This window comes from Microcaecilia unicolor, chromosome 2, assembly GCF_901765095.1.
Source record: "Microcaecilia unicolor chromosome 2, aMicUni1.1, whole genome shotgun sequence".
In the NCBI taxonomy this organism is placed as follows: Eukaryota; Metazoa; Chordata; class Amphibia; order Gymnophiona; family Siphonopidae; genus Microcaecilia; species Microcaecilia unicolor.
Window position 1 is genome coordinate 452,109,783 of NC_044032.1, and position 21,097 is coordinate 452,130,879.

At 47.9% G+C, this 21,097-nt stretch overlaps 1 protein-coding gene across 3 annotated transcripts in view; it reads right to left on the reverse strand.

Annotated features, from left to right (window-relative positions):
• Window positions 1-21,097, reverse strand: part of LOC115461248 (dynactin subunit 1-like) — a 188,975-nt gene that overhangs the window by 66,150 nt on the left and 101,728 nt on the right. For all 3 annotated transcript variants that reach the window (XM_030190949.1, XM_030190951.1, XM_030190950.1), the window contains exons 17-18: window positions 3,403-3,465; window positions 718-867 (exon numbers count right to left, since the gene is read on the reverse strand). In XM_030190949.1, the coding sequence (XP_030046809.1) occupies window positions 718-867; window positions 3,403-3,465 (213 nt within the window). The remainder of the gene's footprint in view (window positions 1-717; window positions 868-3,402; window positions 3,466-21,097) is intronic.

Below are 21,097 nucleotides of genomic sequence, written 5' to 3' on the forward strand. Positions count from 1 at the left end.
AGCCTAGTATTGTGTAAACTCGATTTTCGTAACTCTCATTATTTAGGTTCATCATCAGTTAGACTCCAGGCTCTGCAGGTCATGCAGAATGCAGTGGCTCATATGATTGCTGGAGTATCTAGATCAGCACACATTACTCCCGTGTTAAAATATCATTGGTTGCTGGTATCGTTTAGAATTTTGTTCAAAGTTTTAGTTCTGATTCATCAAAGAGTTTATACAAATATTCCACTGTATTTTTATGGTGTTTTAAAAATGGACCAGCCTACTCACTCCTTTTGGTCCAAAAAATCTGAATAGCTGTGTTTACCCTCTGCAACGGCGATTTATTATGCTGAAACCAAATTGTGTGCCTTTTTTGATGCTGGTCCTGGTTTATGGGATATAGTCTCTCTGGTTATATGAGACAGTGCAATATGAGAGACTATATGGTTTATGCGCTTGAGGAAGACACATTTGTTAAGGCTAATTTAGAAGAATGAGCAATATTTTGTAAGGGCATATGTGGGTCTCCGTGATTTATCTCTCTGCATTGCTTAAAGATAGTGTCCTGATGTTAACTCTTTTAGTTGTATAATGTCATTCTATTATGTCCGTTTGATTTGTTACCCGCTTAGGTCGAAAGCAGGATATAAATGTGAAAAATAAATACAGAATATACAGATTCTAGTCCCTCTACACCTATCTTTTTTCCTGGCAAAAAGCCAAGCTTCTGACCTGTTGTCCAAAGTTGAGTGCTACAGGTATTCCAGGTGCATCTGTACCAGGCATGCGCCGTCTGATCTTTTTACAGAACTGCTGGATGTCACTGCAAGAGGTTTCCAGATCCTTCAAGAGGATAGCCAGATCTGAGGTCTGCTGCCCTTCCTGAGAGAAAATAAGTTACATAGTACAAAATATACTTGCAATATTCAGACCGGTATCTGGATAACTGTTAAAGTTATTTGTAACTGGGGGGGGGGGGGGGGGCAGATGCAGTTTGCGGGCAAGGGGGTCATTACTGTTCTTGCTGTGGTTAAAGTGTTGCATGACACACCAGGGAGATTTGAACCATGATGAAACGAATGGCTAAGTTGTTTGGAAAATCAATAACCAGTTAATGGGAGAAAAAAAAAAAAAAAAGCTACGACAGCCTTTTTTTGCTGTACTACCTTTATTAGTTAGTTATCCAGTTAGCAGACTGAAAAATTCAGTGCTAACAGGATAAATGCTAATTATGTCAGACAGCGTTATGGCCGTCTAACTGGATATTAACTGGATAGTACTGAATAACTGGTAAGCTGATGGATCAATTTCACCACTCTGATCTGAACAGTGCTTTAAAATTAGTGCCAGAACGCATGGAAATAAAGCCCCGATGATCAAACTAATAGCATGCAAATTTATGCATGCTATTTGCTTCAATCATTGAGGAACAATTCTCCTACAGAAGTTGTTTGACAGGTCTGGGCCTGTCAAAGAAATAATAATAATAAAAAAAAGCCCGGACTCATCAAACAGACCAACGAAAGGGGCTGGAGGTCCAGTGGACCTCCATCCCCCCCAAGCAAAAAGATTTCCATGGTAGCCCAGTGGACACCCCCCCCCCCCCCGACACCTGCCCTTGTGGCCTAGTGCCCTCCCGTACCTTGAAGCAGGAGGACGGAGTTGCACTCCGTCCTCCTGCGAGCGCCACCTTAAAAATGGTGGCATGATGCACTGAGAGGGGCTTCTGTAGCATCTAAGGGCATCTCTCCCTTATATGGTATTGAAGCCCCACCCAGCACATCCCAGGATGGGCAGGGCGCCACCTTTTTGAAGCTGGCACTCACAGGAGGGAGCTGCATTTCCTCTTCCTACTTCAAGTTACCTGGGGGGGGGGGGGGGGACTAGGCCACCCGGGGGGAGGGGCGCTCCCACTGGGCCACCAGGGAAACGTTTTTGCATTGTGGGGGGGGGGGGGGGGGGGAGATGGAGGTCCACTGGACCACCACCCTCTTGTGTCTAGGGGAGTAGGGGGGCCTGTAAGCATGCAAACAAATGCTGGACAGGGCTTCCCATTCCTCCCCAATGCTCTGCAAACCCCAACGCTGGCGTAGGGTTTGCCATAGGAGCGGAGCCAATATTTGGTGTGCTGCCCGCTGAGCAATGAGAAGGAAAACCTAATGCACTGTTTACCATGCATTTGCATGCTACTTGCGTTCAGAGCAGGTGAGCTCGTTGTTACACGGACTCACCGGCTCTGATCATAAGGCGCAGGCAAACACGGGTGTAGTCTGGTGCTAATGGCCTCTAGCGCATGCGTTTGCATTTGATCATCTGCCCATGAGTTTGCCACAATCAGTGCAATTTAACTGGGCAACAGCCTCTCCTGTTTAACCTTTTTGAGTGCTGGACCATAATTTTTTTTTATTAAGATTTAGAAACATTTTCACATTTCAAAAGAACTTAAGGAAATTACACCATAAAAAAAACCCAGACAAAACAAATCAAGGAAAACTTAAAAGTGATATAACCCCCACTGCAAGAAAAGGAGTGGGATAAATCTCATAGGACCATACCTACACAGCCCTTTTACTAAGCTACATTAAGCTCTTACACACGCTTAATGCAGCAAAAGATTTTTTTTTTTAAAAACCCTCCATTCTGGTTGTGGCATGTGTGTGTTAAATGAATGGTAACTACTTATTTTTTGATGGGCATGTCAGAGGTGGAGAATGTGTGTAAGCTAACCAGTTAGAACATCTATATTAGCGCAAGGTTAACATGGGAGTCCTTGCCCACCTCCTAAACAGGTGGTAAGTGCTCCTGCAGTAATTTTTAATGGCCACATACTAAATGCTAACATTAGTGCACGGCCATAAATTGAAAAAAAATAGGAAAATAGCCCCTCCTTTTTTTTTTTTTTTTACAACCATGGTAAAAATGGCCTTAGTGTGTAGGAAAAACCTGCAAAAGGTCATTTCTTACTACAACTTAGGACACCTACATTTCCCCTAATCATTCCCCTAGAAAACCCACTTACAATATATCCAAAAGAAATCCTTCAAATTGTGTTGGATCAAAGAAGATAAATTGTTTCCCTTACCAAGTTACCAAACATTTACACAGGAACCTCAAAAAGGTACCTCCTGTTGCTAGCACCTTGAGTTTTAAACCAAGAAAAAATGTCCTCTCTGTAGCCCAAGCCACATCTGAGAAAATCTGAATTCTATGACCTCAAAACAAGAACTTTTTTTTTTTTTTTTAAAGTAAAGACTTCAATACAATAAAATCCTTCTCAGTAGAAGAATGTGACAAGGATGGTAGTCCCAGAAACAATAATATCCAAAGAACTCTCAAATTAGTCCAATCAAGGCTCCCTAAATTCTTTAACTGACTATAGACAGAAAGAATCCTAGGACATTTCATGCTTCTGCTCACCTGTAAGAAGGCTCGGAGTCTTCCCACTTCTATTGCCATGCAGTCCAAGGCACTCTGTGTAAACTGTAGCACAGAAAGGCAAGCATTAATACTGTGCAATCACAAACAAAGAAAACTGTTGGAAATTCCACATAATCATTCTTTACAGACCTCATCTTAAAAAAAAAAAATTAAGTGAAAAAAGATTTTGATTAGCTAGGGATATCTTAAGATTCTGATATGCCAGTTTCTTTAATAAGGAGGCAAGCATCTATTGACCATGCTTTCAAGTTTGATGGCTCTTCTACCAATCAGGTTCTGTTCAGTGGAGTGGCCTGCGGGTTAGAGCAGTGGGTTGAGATCCAGGGAAGCAAGATTTCACATCTCACTGACTCTCCTTGTACCTCTGAGCAAAGTCACTTAACGTAAGCTTACCTCAAGTACAGAACTTAAGGTTAAATTTACTAATATAAGTAAATGTACACTGATCTGCATTAATTTAACACACATTATAAATTTGAGCCCCATTATTGTCAATGTGGACTATTTACTACTAAAGGAGTAATTTTAAAGACTTTTGCAGCATATGAAACATGTTATACACATGGAAAATGGTTGTTATAAACTGTGCCAAAAGATACAGTGTATACATAAAAGTAGGAGCACAAGACCATGCATTTTGATCTGGACTGACCCTTTCACTAGGTGGGCTAGGCATTTGCCTGCAATGTCACAGTTCGGGGGAGAGGTAAGGGGCGGGTTATGGGAAGAATTTAAACAGTGGCATTGCACCAGCAAGACAGTAGCAATAAGCCTTTGAGTATCTGTGTGCTGAAGGTCCACCATGTCCTGCCCCTGCCAGTAAAACTTGGCTTTGGAGAGGGTAGGACACTGCAGACCTGGTTTAGATACCTAAAGGCTCCACACCACATTCTCTGCTCAAGGGCAGATGCTTGAGGGAAGGGGGAGCTATGCTACACACCTGGGGCAGTGGTGGAGGTGGGGGAGAGAGGAGGGAAAATGCTAGACTGAGCGTGGAGGTGCATGGTTGAAAGTTTGCCCAGGACATGAGATACCCTTGGGTTGGCACTGTATATATGATCTGTGCATATGCATTTCCATTGCATAGCTTGGGCTGACCTGGAGCACAGTCGTGATGATGTACTGGAATGGGGAACCCCCCCCCCCCCAACTCCTCCACCTAAACTCAAGCAAAACAGAAATTCTATGGGTTCCTAACACAAGTGAACAGGTACTGGACCTCAAAATACCATTTAGGAAGTATGAACTTCCCCTAAAATCATGGGTCAGGAATTTTGGAATACTGATAAGATTCTCACTTACTTTGATCCCACAAATTCAAATAATCTTTAAAACTGCCCTATATTGAAAAGATGAGTCTGACCTCATAACATCATGACTAGACTAAACAAAAAAAAAAATGTGCACCAGCTCCAACTAATTCAGAATGCTGCAGAACAACTGACAGGGTTGCAAGCAGCATGACCACGTCAGCTTTCCTGCAAAAACTCCACTGACCACCAGTATTTTACAGGGCCAAATTTAAAACTCTGATTTTTAAGGTCCTTAGAGAAAATGGGCCAGAATATCTGCAGAATAAGCTGACCCCTACACACCTTTGAGACTTAACACCTTCTCCAGGAGCATCACTATCCGTTCCAGCGTCAAAACAAGTTGCTTATATATATATGATATAATGCCTGCCAGCAAACCTTCTCAGGAGTAGCTAGCCCCACTCTCTGGAACTCACTTACAGAGGGGCTTTGCTGAACTCATGACTAGCTCTGCTTCATGAAGCAGATGAAAGCTTGATTCTTTTCCTAAGCCAGTGTTTCCCAGACTTGGTCCTGGAGGCACCCCAGCCAGTCAGGTTTTCAGGATACCCACAGTGAATAATCATGAGAGAGATTTGTATGCACTACCTCCACCGCATGTGAATCTCTCTCATGAATATTCATTGAATGACTGGGGTGCCTCCAGGACCAGGTATGGGAACCACTGGCCTAAGCCATTAATACATTTGGTGACTATCTATTCACTCTCCAACTGAACAACCTTGCTGCACACCCTGTAACTTATACCAGTTCTTCATATTTTATTCAATGTATATATAATTTGACTTCAGTTTAGCCACACATTTATTTATCCCAATCCCTTTATCCTACCTATTTTGTTGTCTACCTATCTCAACTGCACTTGCCCCCTTGGCTACCAATTAAAATGTTCCAATTTATTGTATAACCAGTGTTAGCATCATAACTATGTTATTTTAATGTTATAATGTGTGAATATTAAAGTGTTTCATGATAATTATCATGATCTAGGATATAAGAATGTTCTTCCGTGCTGCCTACTATGGTATCATTCATATTCTGCTGACATTTATCATATTTGTTATATGATTATTTTATGTGCCATTAAATGTTATATTTCTGATACTTTATCATGCTGAGGGCAATTTCGTGGTATATCAAAGAGATGGAGTTTGAAACTATAATGGATAGCAGTCGGAGAATATAAGGTGCTGTTTTTGTAAAACTTTAGCCTCTCCACCTACTAGACATTCATCTGGTATGGATACTACAATTCTCATTGAACCAGTCAAAAACTCATCCCATGCTTTAGCTGAGCAGCAGACGGGAGCTTCAGGGCTCTCTATTGTCTGGGATGAAAGTAGAGGTCCCTGCTAGACTTGAGGAGGTGGCGGATACATATGCCTTTCAGAGTAGTAAGTAGAGATGTGCAATAAGTTCACGTGTGTGCTTAAATTTAGTGAATAAATTGATTCAATGCACAATAAAAACGCTAATACATGTTTAGGATAAATGTTTGAAATGAACTGAAAATTTAAAAAAGTGGAGAAAATGCGCCAAAAGAAATAATTAGGTCGAACATGATAATTTTATTTTCATTAGTCCTTCCCACTATTCCACACCCTGTGGGATAGTTGTGCCCATCAACCAGCAGGTGGAGATAGAGAACTGAAAACGGAGCTGAGACATCTCTCTTGGCATCCAGTCCAGCTTCTCAGTATTTACATCGACAAGCAGTAAGGAGACACTCAGAACAAACAAAACAAAACAAACAAAACAACTTGCTAACTTAACATTAACCAGACGAGCAAATGTGTGGATCTCTCCCATCTCTAAGCAACTTGTAGAGAACCAGAGATATGCAGAAAGCACCATGCAAGGTGACAGTCATTATTTGACCCATTAATTCGCGCCAACTAAACATTTCAGAAACCTCAGGTGAGCCTCTGGAATAGTGGAAAGGACTAATGGAAAGAAAATGATCAGGTAAGACCTAATTTCTCCTTCCATTATATAACTTCCCACTATTCCAGAACCAGTGGGATGTTCAAAAGGAATCCCTAGAGTGGATGGGATCCTGGTGCTGCCACCGAGGACAGAAGTCCCAAAACTGGCTTCCGAGTGCACCACAACGTCCACCCTGTAGTGCTCGCAAAGGCATGAAGCACTGACGAGGTCGCTGCCTTGCAAATATCCATCAGAAACAGTAAGGTAGTCTCTGCCCAGGATGTTGCTGTACACCTTGTAGGATGAGACCACAAGGCCTGAGGAGCCTGCTGCCCCACAAGCAAATAAGCTAACACAATAGTCTCCTTCAGCCACCTAGCATTGTGGACTTGGAAGCCATGAGGCCAAGCCTCCATTTACCAAAAATCAGAAACAGTCCTTCCAATTTGTGAATCTCATTCACGACTTCCAGATAACTAATGAATTCTATGCACATTGAGAAGCTTCAAGGAAGAATATCGAGCCTCTTCGTCCTCTCTGCAAAAGGACAGTAGCTCCACTGATTGATTGAGATGAAACGCCAATACCACTATCAAAAGGAAAGGAATCGTGCACAGGGAGCCCCCCCACCTCCAAAAAGCGAAGAAAGGTATCCCAACAAGAGAGCCTAAAGGTCCGAAATCCTTTGTGGCGATGCAACAGCTACCAAGAATGTTGTTTAACGTAAGATCTTTCAAGGAGGTCTTCTGGAGTGGCTCAAAAGGACTAAATTAAGGTTACAATCTGGACATGGTGTGCAAAAGGGAGGCCACAAGTAGTCCACTCCTCGCAAGAATTGAACGAGCCATAAGAGACGTCGTCTGTATTCGGCCCCTGAAACAGGCCAAAGCCACAACCTGCATTTTTAGAGAACACAAAGCCAATCCTTTCTGAAGACCTGCCTGGAGAAACAATAGGATGTATGCGATCTGAGCAGAGAGGGGAGAAAGTCCGTCCTCAGAACACCAGCCCTCAAATGTCCTTCACACCCTTGCATATGCCATGGATGTAGAGCGATTCTGAGCCTGAAGCAAGAAAGTAATGACCGAATCACAATAACCATTCCTTTCAACCGAGCTGTTTCAATGGCCAAGCCATAAGACCAAAGGGGCATGGATCCTCCATGAGCACCGGATATTGCTTCAGTAATCTGTGTACCCATGGAAGATGGAGAAGACCCTCATCCAGTAGTCAAAACAGGTCCGTGTACCACGGCCTCCATGGCCAATACGGGGCTATGAGAACTATTCGACCCTAGTGCAAAGCAATCCTTTTTAACAAGCAGCCTACCGTGAGCCAAGGAGGGAAGACACACTGTAGCTGGTCTCTGGCCAAGGCTGCAGTAGGGCATCGATCCCAGTTCTTTCCAATGGGTGAAGAACATGGGCACTTAGGCATTCCTTTTCATCACCATCAAGTCCAGAAGCCGGGAATCCCATCAGTCCACTATAAGCTGAAACCCTTGTCTGGATAGCTCCCATTCTCTTTAGTCCAAGGAGTGCCTGCTGAGAAAGTCTGCCTCCACATTCAAGGACCCCGAAATGTGAGCTGACAATAAGAAGAGAAGATTTTTCTCCACTCAATTCATGAGGGAGGCTGCTTCCACCACCATCAGACGACTATGGAACCCACCTGGCTTGTTGACATAAGCTACCACTGTTGCACTGTCGGAGAAAAAACTCAGACCAGGGCCCCTGCCAGAAAAGAAGTGGTCAAATAAAGCATTCCATAGTGCCCTGAACTCTAAGCGATTTTATCAACCACTGAGACTCCTGTTCCATCAAGGTACCCAGTGCCAGATGGAACTTGAAATGAGCTCTCCAACCTGACTTGCTAGCATCCATTGTCACTGTCTCCCATTGTTTTATCGGAAAGGGAGCTTCAATGGTCAAATTCCTCGATGACAACCACCACCGCATACAGTGGGGGAAATAAGTATTTGATCCCTTGCTGATTTTGTAAGTTTGCCCACTGACAAAGACATGAGCAGCCCATAATTGAAGGGTAGGTTATTGGTAACAGTGAGAGATAGCACATCACAAATTAAATCCGGAAAATCACATTGTGGAAAGTATATGAATTTATTTGCATTCTGCAGAGGGAAATAAGTATTTGATCCCCCACCAACCAGTAAGAGATCTGGCCCCTACAGACCAGGTAGATGCTCCAAATCAACTCGTTACCTGCATGACAGACAGCTGTCGGCAATGGTCACCTGTATGAAAGACACCTGTCCACAGACTCAGTGAATCAGTCAGACTCTAACCTCTACAAAATGGCCAAGAGCAAGGAGCTGTCTAAGGATGTCAGGGACAAGATCATACACCTGCACAAGGCTGGAATGGGCTACAAAACCATCAGTAAGACGCTGGGCGAGAAGGAGACAACTGTTGGTGCCATAGTAAGAAAATGGAAGAAGTACAAAATGACTGTCAATCGACAAAGATCTGGGGCTCCACGCAAAATCTCACCTCGTGGGGTATCCTTGATCATGAGGAAGGTTAGAAATCAGCCTACAACTACAAGGGGGGAACTTGTTAATGATCTCAAGGCAGCTGGGACCACTGTCACCACGAAAACCATTGGTAACACATTACGACATAACGGATTGCAATCCTGCAGTGCCCGCAAGGTCCCCCTGCTCCGGAAGGCACATGTGACAGCCCGTCTGAAGTTTGCCAGTGAACACCTGGATGATGCCGAGAGTGATTGGGAGAAGGTGCTGTGGTCAGATGAGACAAAAATTGAGCTCTTTGGCATGAACTCAACTCGCCGTGTTTGGAGGAAGAGAAATGCTGCCTATGACCCAAAGAACACCGTCCCCACTGTCAAGCATGGAGGTGGAAATGTTATGTTTTGGGGGTGTTTCTCTGCTAAGGGCACAGGACTACTTCACCGCATCAATGGGAGAATGGATGGGGCCATGTACCGTACAATTCTGAGTGACAACCTCCTTCCCTCCGCCAGGGCCTTAAAAATGGGTCGTGGCTGGGTCTTCCAGCACGACAATGACCCAAAACATACAGCCAAGGCAACAAAGGAGTGGCTCAGGAAGAAGCACATTAGGGTCATGGAGTGGCCTAGCCAGTCACCAGACCTTAATCCCATTGAAAACTTATGGAGGGAGCTGAAGCTGCGAGTTGCCAAGCGACAGCCCAGAACTCTTAATGATTTAGAGATGATCTGCAAAGAGGAGTGGACCAAAATTCCTCCTGACATGTGTGCAAACCTCATCATCAACTACAGAAGACGTCTGACCGCTGTGCTTGCCAACAAGGGTTTTGCCACCAAGTATTAGGTCTTGTTTGCCAGAGGGATTAAATACTTATTTCCCTCTGCAGAATGCAAATAAATTCATATACTTTCCACAATGTGATTTTCCGGATTTAATTTGTGATGTGCTATCTCTCACTGTTACCAATAACCTACCCTTCAATTATGGGCTGCTCATGTCTTTGTCAGTGGGCAAACTTACAAAATCAGCAAGGGATCAAATACTTATTTCCCCCACTGTATGTTGTCTGGAAATAAGTGTCCAAGGAAGATGAAAGCTGTACTTCTGTGACACTGGAGACTAGCTGCTAAGAAGAGATTCCTGTAACGGCTGCATATGCGCCCTTGCCCAAGCACCACTTCCATCACTGCTGTCATTGGTCCCACAACCTGGCTGGGCCTGCTTTGACTGAGAATGTAAGTCTTTTGAACTAGCTTTGACCTGTGCTCAGTAACAGCAAACCTCTCATGAATCAAACTAAAGGCTGTATAGAGATGGGCTTACCTTCCACATACTGACAGCATGCCATCAATTGCACTGAGGTGAATCCTAACAGAGTTAGACTTGAGGACAGACTAAAAAGTGCAGAAGGTACTCAAGCAGTTTCTATGTAAGACAGGAAAAAAAAATCTAGGGCTCTGTCTTCAAACCAGGCGGTAAACCTCTTCCATTTAAAATTATATGGCTTAGTGGAATCTTTTCTGGAAGCAAGCAGAATACGGAGGTCCCTCATGCAAGTGGAGGGAGACAACTACTAAAACTCAACATCTAAGTTATGAGGGCCAGGGTATGGAAACTGGGATGCAGAAGGGGTCCCTCATTTTGGATCTCTGAAGGCCAACTCCTGAAGTAGAGGGAACCAGATCCGCTTCCACCAACAGGGAGCAATGGGGATCATGGTCCCTCTACCCTGCCCGAGTTTAAGCAAAGTTTTTGTTATTAGAGATATGGGAGGATATGCATACAGAATGAGTGGAATGGATCGGGTGGATGTGAAGCGACTGTTCACGCTATCCAAAAATACTAGGACTAGAGGGCATGAGTTGAAGCTACAGTGTGGTAAATTTAAAACGAATCGGAGAAAATTTTTCTTCACCCAACGTGTAATTAGACTCTGGAATTCGTTGCCGGAGAACGTGGTACGGGCGGTTAGCTTGACGGAGTTTAAAAAGGGGTTAGATAGATTCCTAAAGGACAAGTCCATAGACCGCTATTAAATGGACTTGGAAAAATTCCGCATTTTTAGGTATAACTTGTCTGGAATGTTTTTACGTTTGGGGAGCGTGCCAGGTGCCCTTGACCTGGATTGGCCACTGTCGGTGACAGGATGCTGGGCTAGATGGACCTTTGGTCTTTCCCAGTATGGCACTACTTATGTACTTATGTACTTATGTAAGACCTGTCCCCAATGAAGGAAGGCGACATCCTAGGCTAGTCTGCTATGTGATCTTAGCCTGGAGCAGTACTGAGGGACATTGTTGTTCAAATGAGTGGAAAAGATTTCCACTAAATGGGGGGGGGGGGGGGGGGAGTGCCCCATTCTCAGAATATCTTCTGGCCTACGCACATTTTGAGCAACCATTCGTGCAGTGGCATCACTTTGTTCAGTCTGCCTGCCAGACTGTTCTTCCCAGCCAGGTATGTGGCTCCGAGCACCATGCTGTGTTCAGATGCCCAAGCCCACAACCCAAGTGCTTCCTGACTCAGGAGGTACAATCCCATGCCTCTCTGCTTGTCGATATAGTACATCCTGGTTGTCCATTTGGATGAGAACAATTTTGTGCATGAGCCAAATCTCTGAAAGACTTTAGAGCCTTCCAAATAGCCCACAGTTCCAGAAGATTAATGTGCAACTGAGTCTCCCGAGAGGACCACTGACCTCAAGCATCAAAATCCATCTACATGAGTTCCCTACCCCAGGTTGGATTCATCCGACGTCATCTTGTGGAGAGGAGAAATTTGGAATGAAAGTCCCTGTGTCAAATTGGGCTGAACTGTCCACAAAAAAGAGACTCCTACAATGCAAGAGTGACATTTGATAACATGGGACACTAGAGTCCACTGAGTCAGTCTGAAATGGAGACATGAACTGGTTGTCATATGGGCAGTGGAGTCCATGTGGCCCAAATCTCAAAATCTGCTGGGCTGTGTCCTGCTGGCTCTGGCGGACCTGAAGTGTAATGTGGACTACAGCATCCATGTGCTGGTCTGGGAGAAAGGCCAGGGCCTGAACAGAGTCTAGCAGGACTCCTATGAATTCCAATCTTTGGACGAGGAGAAAAAGGGCTTTGGGTACTTAACAACCCCTAGTTGCTCCAGCATCTGGATAGTCCTGGACGTGGATTTTTTAGCTCATTCTTCTGAGGTGCTCTTTACTAGCCAATCATCCAGGTAGGGAAACACATGGACTCCCAGTCTGTGCAGCAACAGTGCAACTACTGCTAGAAATTTTGTGAAAACTCTGGGAGCCAACTTGAGGCCAAAATGCAGAATGCAATACTGGTAGTGGTGTTTCACTATTTTGAATCTTAGATACTTCCTGTTGCTGGAATGAATCAAAATCCGGATACAAGTATTTTTTAAGTCCAATCTTTTTCCTGAATCACGAGGATTAAGGTGAGTAGAAAAACTATCCTGAACTTTACTTTGGCCAGATACTTGTTCCTTAGGTCTAGGATGGGACGGAATCCTCTTGTCCTCTTGGGGGACCAGGAGGTACTTGTTTAAAATCCCTTCCCTTTCCCCCCCTGTTGTGAAACATGCTCAACCAACTTGGCCTGCAAAAGTGAAGAGAGATGCTGCAAAAGCAATTCCTAGTACCGAGAGCTTAACTTTGTTGACCCGGGAGGTGGGCAATTTGGAGGGAGTCTGTCAATGAAGAGTGAAACTCGTTACAGACTACTTTGAGAACCCACTGGTTTGAGGTTACAAGGGGCCACCTTTTCTAGAAAAAAAATGCAAGTCTCCTTTCTACTGGTAGGTCGTCCAGCACAGGAACAGCTATGCTCTTGTGGATCCAGTCAAAAACTCGCCCCCTGCATTAAGTGAGGAGTTGACTGGGACTTCTGAGCTGTTGCCTCAGGCGAGAGCATGAGATCTGGGCCTACTGGGAAAGGTGGGTAGAAGGAGGGCCTCTACATCTTTGAAAGTAGCAGGCACTCCTTAGACTTGTGCCTGAATACCTCCTGGAAGAAGAGATCACAGTGGGAGAGGGCCATGACAGTGACTTGATATTGATTTTCTTCACAAAGTCAGTGACCTCCTCTCCCTTTGCCCCAAAAAGATCATCAACCCGACAGGGGATGTCTGCAGGCTTCTCCTGAACTGTTGGTTCTAGCTCTAAGGAACACAACCAGATGAGTCTGTGCATCCCAATACCCATAATAGAGGCCCTGGATGCTACATTGAAAGCATAACAGGTAGCCCGTGCCAGGTGCTTCCTGACACTCCCACCGCTTGGTTACTAGATGGCAGAGCTCTGTAGCTTGCACAGGTGGTAGAATGTCCACAAATTTCGCCACACTGTTAAAGAAATAAAGACTTCAAGTACATGCATACGAAGATCTGTAAGAATGTATGTGGGAGGATAGCATAGTATTTTTAAACACTTTCCTCTCAAACAAATCCAAAGTTCTAGCATCCTCCCCAGAGGTATGAGGGAGTGAGGTTTGTGGCTTGAGCTTATTTGATGATCATTCATAGAGTGGTGTGGAAGCCAGAGCTTCTCAACTTTATACACAGAGTTGGCCTTCTAGTGAATGGGCTGAACGGGGGGGGGGGGGGGGGGGGGGGGGGGGGAATCTCCCACTGCTTCATCTGTACCACCTTAAGGATGCAAGGATGCTATGAACAGGCACTGTTACAGCTTCCTCAGGAGGGCATCAAAGAAAAGGATGGCCAATATTTCTGCCCTGGGCTCATCCTCCACCTCCAATATAAATGGAGTGAAAGACACTCCTTTCATGAGTTTGGGGGGGGGGGGGGAGATCTGGTCCAAAGACTGCTCCTTTGAGAGAACCTGGCGAGCTTCCTCCAGGAGAAGCCATATCAGACTCAGGATGAAGATTGTCTTGAGTCTGCACCTGTCTCGGATGACTGGATTCATGGCCAGGCTCCAGACAAGAGTGCCAAGGAATGGAACAGATCTGGCCTTGAGAAAGCTTCCCCCAGAGGACTAGAGATCAACACAGTCTTGACCTTCAGGCAACAGTGTTAATACACAACCAACAGGGTGAGAATAGATCTCTAAGATGGGATGGACTGACATCATGATCAATGTTAATGCCCTTGATGCCTTGACATCATGTCAAGCGAGACATCGTCTCAGCTCCTCCTAGAGCATGGCCTGGATCCATTTCTCAGAGACAAACAATGGTAAAGGCAGGGGCACAGTCAGTGGTCAGGTCCACAGAAGGTATTGGGGCCGAATCAGAAAGCTGGTCGTGGCCCATAGGAGGCTGGTGTTTCAGTGCTGAATCCACGGAGCGGAAGCTACCCTCATAGCATGGGCCCCTTCTAGGGTACTGATGATGCTGATGCCCCAGTGGCTCCTGTAGCTGTTCCTCAAAGGTGACTGATACCATTGCTTTATCACCTTCACCTGATGCACGGCATCCAAATCGCTTAGCACCAATGAGGATGATTTTGAATTCTTACAGGTCCTCGGTGTAGAATCCGAGGATGCTTGGCCCCCAATGGATGCTGCCAAAACTCGATGTTGAGGTAGGTGGAGACCATTGATGCCAATGCATCCCCAGGGGCCATGGGGACTGATGCCTCCGATGCCCAAGTTCATGGACCAGACTTCTCAGCAACAAAAATATTTTTTGCATTGCAATTCCTTATTGTTTTTGACATCTTGCTGACAGATTACAAAAAGAAACATCATGGTTGGGCCACAGACATGACAGGCACCAAATATAAGTGTCAGTAAGTGACATGGCACACTTGCAGCACTTTTGTAAAACCAATGGGACTTTTCTGAGACATCTGGTTAGATAAAATCAAACAGCTCAATTGTGGGAGAGAGAGAGATGCTTTGCAGATGAAGTTAGACAATCCGGTCTCGCGTGGTTAGCAGCAGGTGGGAAAGTGCTTGGTCTTCTAAAAGCTTCTGGAAGGTTGCTGAGAAGCTCTCCTCAACAGGGCTCAATCAGTGACATCATTCATATGGAATGAGCTTCTTCAGGAAATTACATTTTTGCCTTATCTATCCTTTAGGAAAGCTTTGTAGACGTTCTTGTTTGAACAATAATCCATAGGAGATAAGCTGAAACATATTGGACTGATTTAACTAATTATAGATCATTTTATGTTGAAAGGCATATTCCTTAAAGCGAATGCTACATACCTGTAGAAGGTATTCTCCGAGGACAGCAGGCTGATTGTTCTCACTGATGGGTGACGTCCACGGCAGCCCCTCCAATCGGAATCTTCACTAGCAAAGTCCTTTGCTAGCCCTCGCGCGGCCGTCTTCCTGCCCGAAACCGGCTCAAGCCGGCCAGTCTCATATGTAGCAAGACAAAGACAAGGGAAGACACAACTCCAAAGGGGAGGCGGGCGGGTTTGTGAGAACAATCAGCCTGCTGTCCTCGGAGAATACCTTCTACAGGTATGTAGCATTCGCTTTCTCCGAGGACAAGCAGGCTGCTTGTTCTCACTGATGGGGTATCCCTAGCCCCCAGGCACACTCAAACAACAACCATGGTCAATTGGGCCTCGCAACGGCGAGGACATAACTGAGATTGACCTAAAAAATTTACCAACTAACTGAGAGTGCAGCCTGGAACAGAACAAACAGGGCCCTCGGGGGGTGGAGTTGGATCCTAAAGCCCAAACAGGTTCTGAAGAACTGACTGCCCGAACCGACTGTCGCGTCGGGTATCCTGCTGCAGGCAGTAATGAGATGTGAATGTGTGGACAGATGACCACGTCGCAGCTTTGCAAATTTCTTCAATAGAGGCTGACTTCAAGTGGGCTACCGACGCAGCCATGGCTCTAACATTATGAGCCGTGACATGACCCTCAAGAGCCAGCCCCGCCTGGGCGTAAGTGAAGGAAATGCAATCTGCTATCCAATTGGATATGGTGCGTTTCCCCACAGCCACTCCCCTCCTGTTGGGATCAAAAGAAACAAACAATTGGGCGGACTGTCTGTTGGGCTGTGTCCGCTCCAGGTAGAAGGCCAATGCTCTCTTGCAGTCCAATGTGTGCAGCTGACGTTCAGCAGGGCAAGAATGAGGACGGGGAAAGAATGTTGGCAAGACAATTGACTGGTTCAGATGGAACTCCGACACGACCTTTGGCAAGAACTTAGGGTGAGTGCGGAGGACTACTCTGTTATGATGAAATTTGGTGTAAGGGGCCTGGGCTACCAGGGCCTGAAGCTCACTGACTCTACGAGCTGAAGTAACTGCCACCAAGAAAATGACCTTCCAGGTCAAGTACTTCAGATGGCAGGAGTTCAGTGGCTCAAAAGGAGGTTTCATCAGCTGGGTGAGAACGACATTGAGATCCCATGACACTGTAGGAGGCTTGACAGGGGGCTTTGACAAAAGCAAACCTCTCATGAAGCGAACAACTAAAGGCTGTCCCGAGATCGGCTTACCTTCCACATGGTAATGGTATGCACTGATTGCACTAAGGTGAACCCTTACGGAGTTGGTCTTGAGGCCAGACTCAGACAAGTGCAGAAGGTATTCAAGCAGGGTCTGTGTAGGACAAGAGCGAGGATCTAGGGCCTTGCTGTCACACCAGACGGCAAACCTCCTCCATAGAAAGAAGTAACTCCTCTTAGTGGAATCTTTCCTGGAAGCAAGCAAGACACGGGAGGCACCCTCTGACAGACCCAAAGAGGCAAAGTCTACGCTCTCAACATCCAGGCCGTGAGAGCCAGGGACCGGAGGCTGGGATGCAGAAGAGCCCCTTCGTCCTGCGTGATGAGGGTCGGAAAACACTCCAATCTCCACGGTTCTTCGGAGGATAACTCCAGAAGAAGAGGAAACCAGATCTGACGCGGCCAAAAAGGAGCAATCAGAATCATGGTGCCTCGGTCTTGCTTGAGTTTCAACAAAGTCTTCCCCACCAGGGGAATGGGAGGATAAGCATACAGCAGGCCCTCCCCCCAATGCAGGAGGAAAGCATCCGATGCCAGTCTGCCGTGGGCCTGAAGCCTGGAACAGAACTGAGGGACTTTGTGGTTTGCTCGAGATGCGAAGAGATCCACCAAGGGGGTGCCCCACGCTTGGAAGATCTGGCGCACCACTCGGGAATTGAGCGACCACTCGTGAGGTTGCATAATCCTGCTCAACCTGTCGGCCAGACTGTTGTTTACGCCTGCCAGATATGTGGCTTGGAGCACCATGCCGTGACGGCGAGCCCAGAGCCACATGCTGACGGCTTCCTGACACAGGGGGCGAGATCCGGTGCCCCCTGCTTGTTGACGTAGTACATGGCAACCTGGTTGTCTGTCTGAATTTGGATAATTTGATGGGACAGCGCATCTCTGAAAGCCTTCAGAGCGTTCCAGATCGCTCGCAACTCCAGGAGATTGATCTGTAGATCGCGTTCCTGGAGGGACCAGCTTCCTTGGGTGTGAAGCCCATCGACATGAGCTCCCCATCCCAGGAGAGACGCATCCGTGGTCAGCACTTTTTGAGACTGAGGAATTTGGAAGGGACGACCCAGAGTCAGATTGGACCAAATCGTCCACCAATACAGGGATTCGAGAAAACTCGTGGACAGGTGGATTACGTCTTCTAGATCCCCAGCAGCCTGAAACCACTGGGAAGCTAGGGTCCATTGAGCAGATCTCATGTGAAGGCGGGCCATGGGAGTCACGTGGACTGTGGAGGCCATGTGGCCTAGCAATCTCAACATCTGCCGAGCTGTGATCTGCTGGGACGCTCGCACCCGCGAGACGAGGGACAACAAGTTGTTGGCTCTCGTCTCTGGGAGATAGGCGCGAGCCGTCCGAGAATCCAGCAGAGCTCCTATGAATTTGAGTTTCTGCACTGGGAGAAGATGGGACTTTGGATAATTTATCACAAACCCCAGTAGCTCCAGGAGGCGAATAGTCATCTGCATGGACTGCAGGGCTCCTGCCTCGGATGTGTTCTTCACCAGCCAATCGTCGAGATATGGGAACACGTGCACCCCCAGCCTGCGAAGTGCCGCTGCTACTACAGCCAAGCACTTTGTGAACACCCTGGGCGCAGAGGCGAGCCCAAAGGGTAGCACACAGTACTGGAAGTGACGTGTGCCCAGCTGAAATCGCAGATACTGTCTGTGAGCTGGCAGTATCGGGATGTGTGTGTAGGCATCCTTCAAGTCCAGAGAGCATAGCCAATCGTTTTCCTGAATCATGGGAAGTAGGGTGCCCAGGGAAAGCATCCTGAACTTTTCTTTGACCAGATATTTGTTCAGGGCCCTTAGGTCTAGGATGGGACGCATCCCCCCTGTTTTCTTTTCCACAAGGAAGTACCTAGAATAGAATCCCAGCCCTTCTTGCCCGGATGGCACGGGCTCGACCGCATTGGCGCTGAGAAGGGCGGAGAGTTCCTCTGCAAGTACCTGCTTGTGCTGGAAGCTGTAAGACTGAGCTCCCGGTGGACAATTTGGAGGTTTTGAGGCCAAATTGAGGGTGTATCCTTGCCGGACTATTTGGAGAACCCACTGATCGGAGGTTATGAGAGGCCACCTTTGGTGAAAAACTTTCAACCTCCCCCCGACCGGCAGGTCGCCCGGCACTGACACTTGGATGTCGGCTATGCTCTGCTGGAGCCAGTCAAAAGCCCGTCCCTTGCTTTTGCTGGGGAGCCGAGGGGCCTTGCTGAGTCGCACGCTGCTGACGAGAGCGAACGCGCTGGGGCTTAGCCTGGGCCACAGGCTGTCGAGAAGGAGGATTGTACCTACGCTTGCCAGAAGAGTAGGGACCAGTCTTCCTTCCCCCGAAAAATCTTCTACCTGTGGAGGTAGATGCTGAAGGCTGCCGGCGGGAGAACTTGTCGAATGCGGTATCCCGCTGGTGGAGATGCTCTACCACCTGCTCGACTTTCTCTCCAAAAATATTGTCCGCACAGCAAGGCGAGTCCGCAATCCGCTGCTGGAGTCTATTCTCCAGGTCGGAGGCACGCAGCCATGAGAGCCTGCGCATCACCACACCTTGAGCAGCGGCCCTGGACGCAACATCAAAGGTGTCATACACCCCTCTGGCCAGGAATTTTCTGCACGCCTTCAGCTGCCTGACCACCTCCTGAAAAGGCTTGGCTTGCTCAGGGGGGAGCGCATCAACCAAGCCCGCCAACTGCCGCACATTGTTCCGCATGTGTATGCTCGTGTAGAGCTGGTAAGACTGGATTTTGGCCACGAGCATAGAAGAATGGTAGGCCTTCCTCCCAAAGGAGTCTAAGGTTCTAGAGTCTTTGCCCGGGGGCGCTGAAGCATGCTCCCTAGAACTCTTAGCCTTCTTTAGGGCCAGATCCACAACTCCAGAGTCATGAGGCAACTGGGTGCGCATCAGCTCTGGGTCCCCATGGATCCGGTACTGGGACTCGATCTTCTTGGGAATGTGGGGATTACTTAGTGGCTTGGTCCAGTTCGCAAGCAATGTCTTTTTTAGGACATGGTGCAAGGGAACAGTGGACGCTTCCTTAGGTGGAGAAGGATAGTCCAGGAGCTCAAACATTTCAGCCCTGGGCTCGTCCTCCACAACCACCGGGAAGGGGATGGCCGTAGACATCTCCCGGACAAAGGAAGCGAAAGACAGACTCTCAGGAGGAGAAAGCTGTCTTTCAGGAGAGGGAGTGGGATCGGAAGGAAGACCCTCAGACTCCTCGTCAGAGAAATATCTGGGGTCTTCTTCCTCTTCCCACGAGGCCTCACCCTCTGTGTCAGACACAAGTTCACGGACCTGTGTCTGCAACCGTGCCCAACTCGACTCCGTGGAGCCACGTCCACGATGGGGGCGTCGAGAGGTAGACTCCCTCGCCCGCATCGGCGAAGCTCCCTCCGCCGACGTAGTCGGGGTGCCCTCCTGGGAGGTGGCCGCAGTCGGCACCGCACGCGGTACCGACGTTGGGGACCTCACCCCGGGCGATGGGCCAGCCGGCGCCGCGCTCGACGGTACCGGAGGCGCAAGCACCGCCGGTACCGGAGGGGTAGGGCGCAACAGCTCTCCCAGAATCTCTGGGAGAACGGCCCGGAGGCTCTCGTTCAGAGCGGCTGCAGAGAAAGGCAGAGAGGTCGATGCAGGCATCGACGTCAGAACCTGTTCCGGGCGTGGAGGCTGTTCCGGGCTGTCCAGAGTGGAGCGCATCGACACCTCCTGAACAGAGGGTGAGCGGTCCTCTCGGTGCCGATGCCTGCTGGGTGCTGACTCCCTCGGCGACCCAGAGCTCTCGGTGCCGACGCGGGGAGGAGACCGGTGTCGATGCTTCTTCGACTTCTTCCGAAGCATGTCACCGGAGCTCCCCGGCACCGACGAGGAGGACGTAGAATCCAGCCGTCGCTTCCTCGGGGCCGAGGCCGAAGGAGGTCGATCTCGGGGGGGCTGTACCGCAGGAGCCCTCAGGGTAGGGGGAGAACCACCCGAAGGCTCACCGCCACCAGCAGGGGAATGGACAGCCCTCACCTGCACTCCAGACGATGCACCACCGTCCGACGACATCAGCAGACGAGGTCCCGGTACCACCGACGTCGATGCAGTCGCCCGATGCCTCGGCGCCGATGCAGAGACTCGATGCCTCGATGCACCCGATACACTAGCAGCCGAGGAAGAAGGTCTGGACGCTGACGACGTCGATGCACTCGATGCCCCCGGTGCCGATGCCGACGAAGAGCCCGAGAACAAAACGTTCCACTGGGCCAATCTCGCTACCTGAGTCCGCCTTTGTAACAGGGAACACAGACTACAGTTCTGAGGACGGTGCTCGGCCCCCAGACACTGAAGACACGACGAGTGCCTATCAGTGAGCGAGATTACCCGGGCGCACTGGGTGCACTTCTTGAAGCCGCTGGAAGGCTTCGATGTCATGGGCGGAAAAATCACGCCGGCGAAATCAAAATCCGAAATGACGAAAGTGAGCACCAAAACTTTAAGGGAGAAAAATCTCGACCGAGGCCG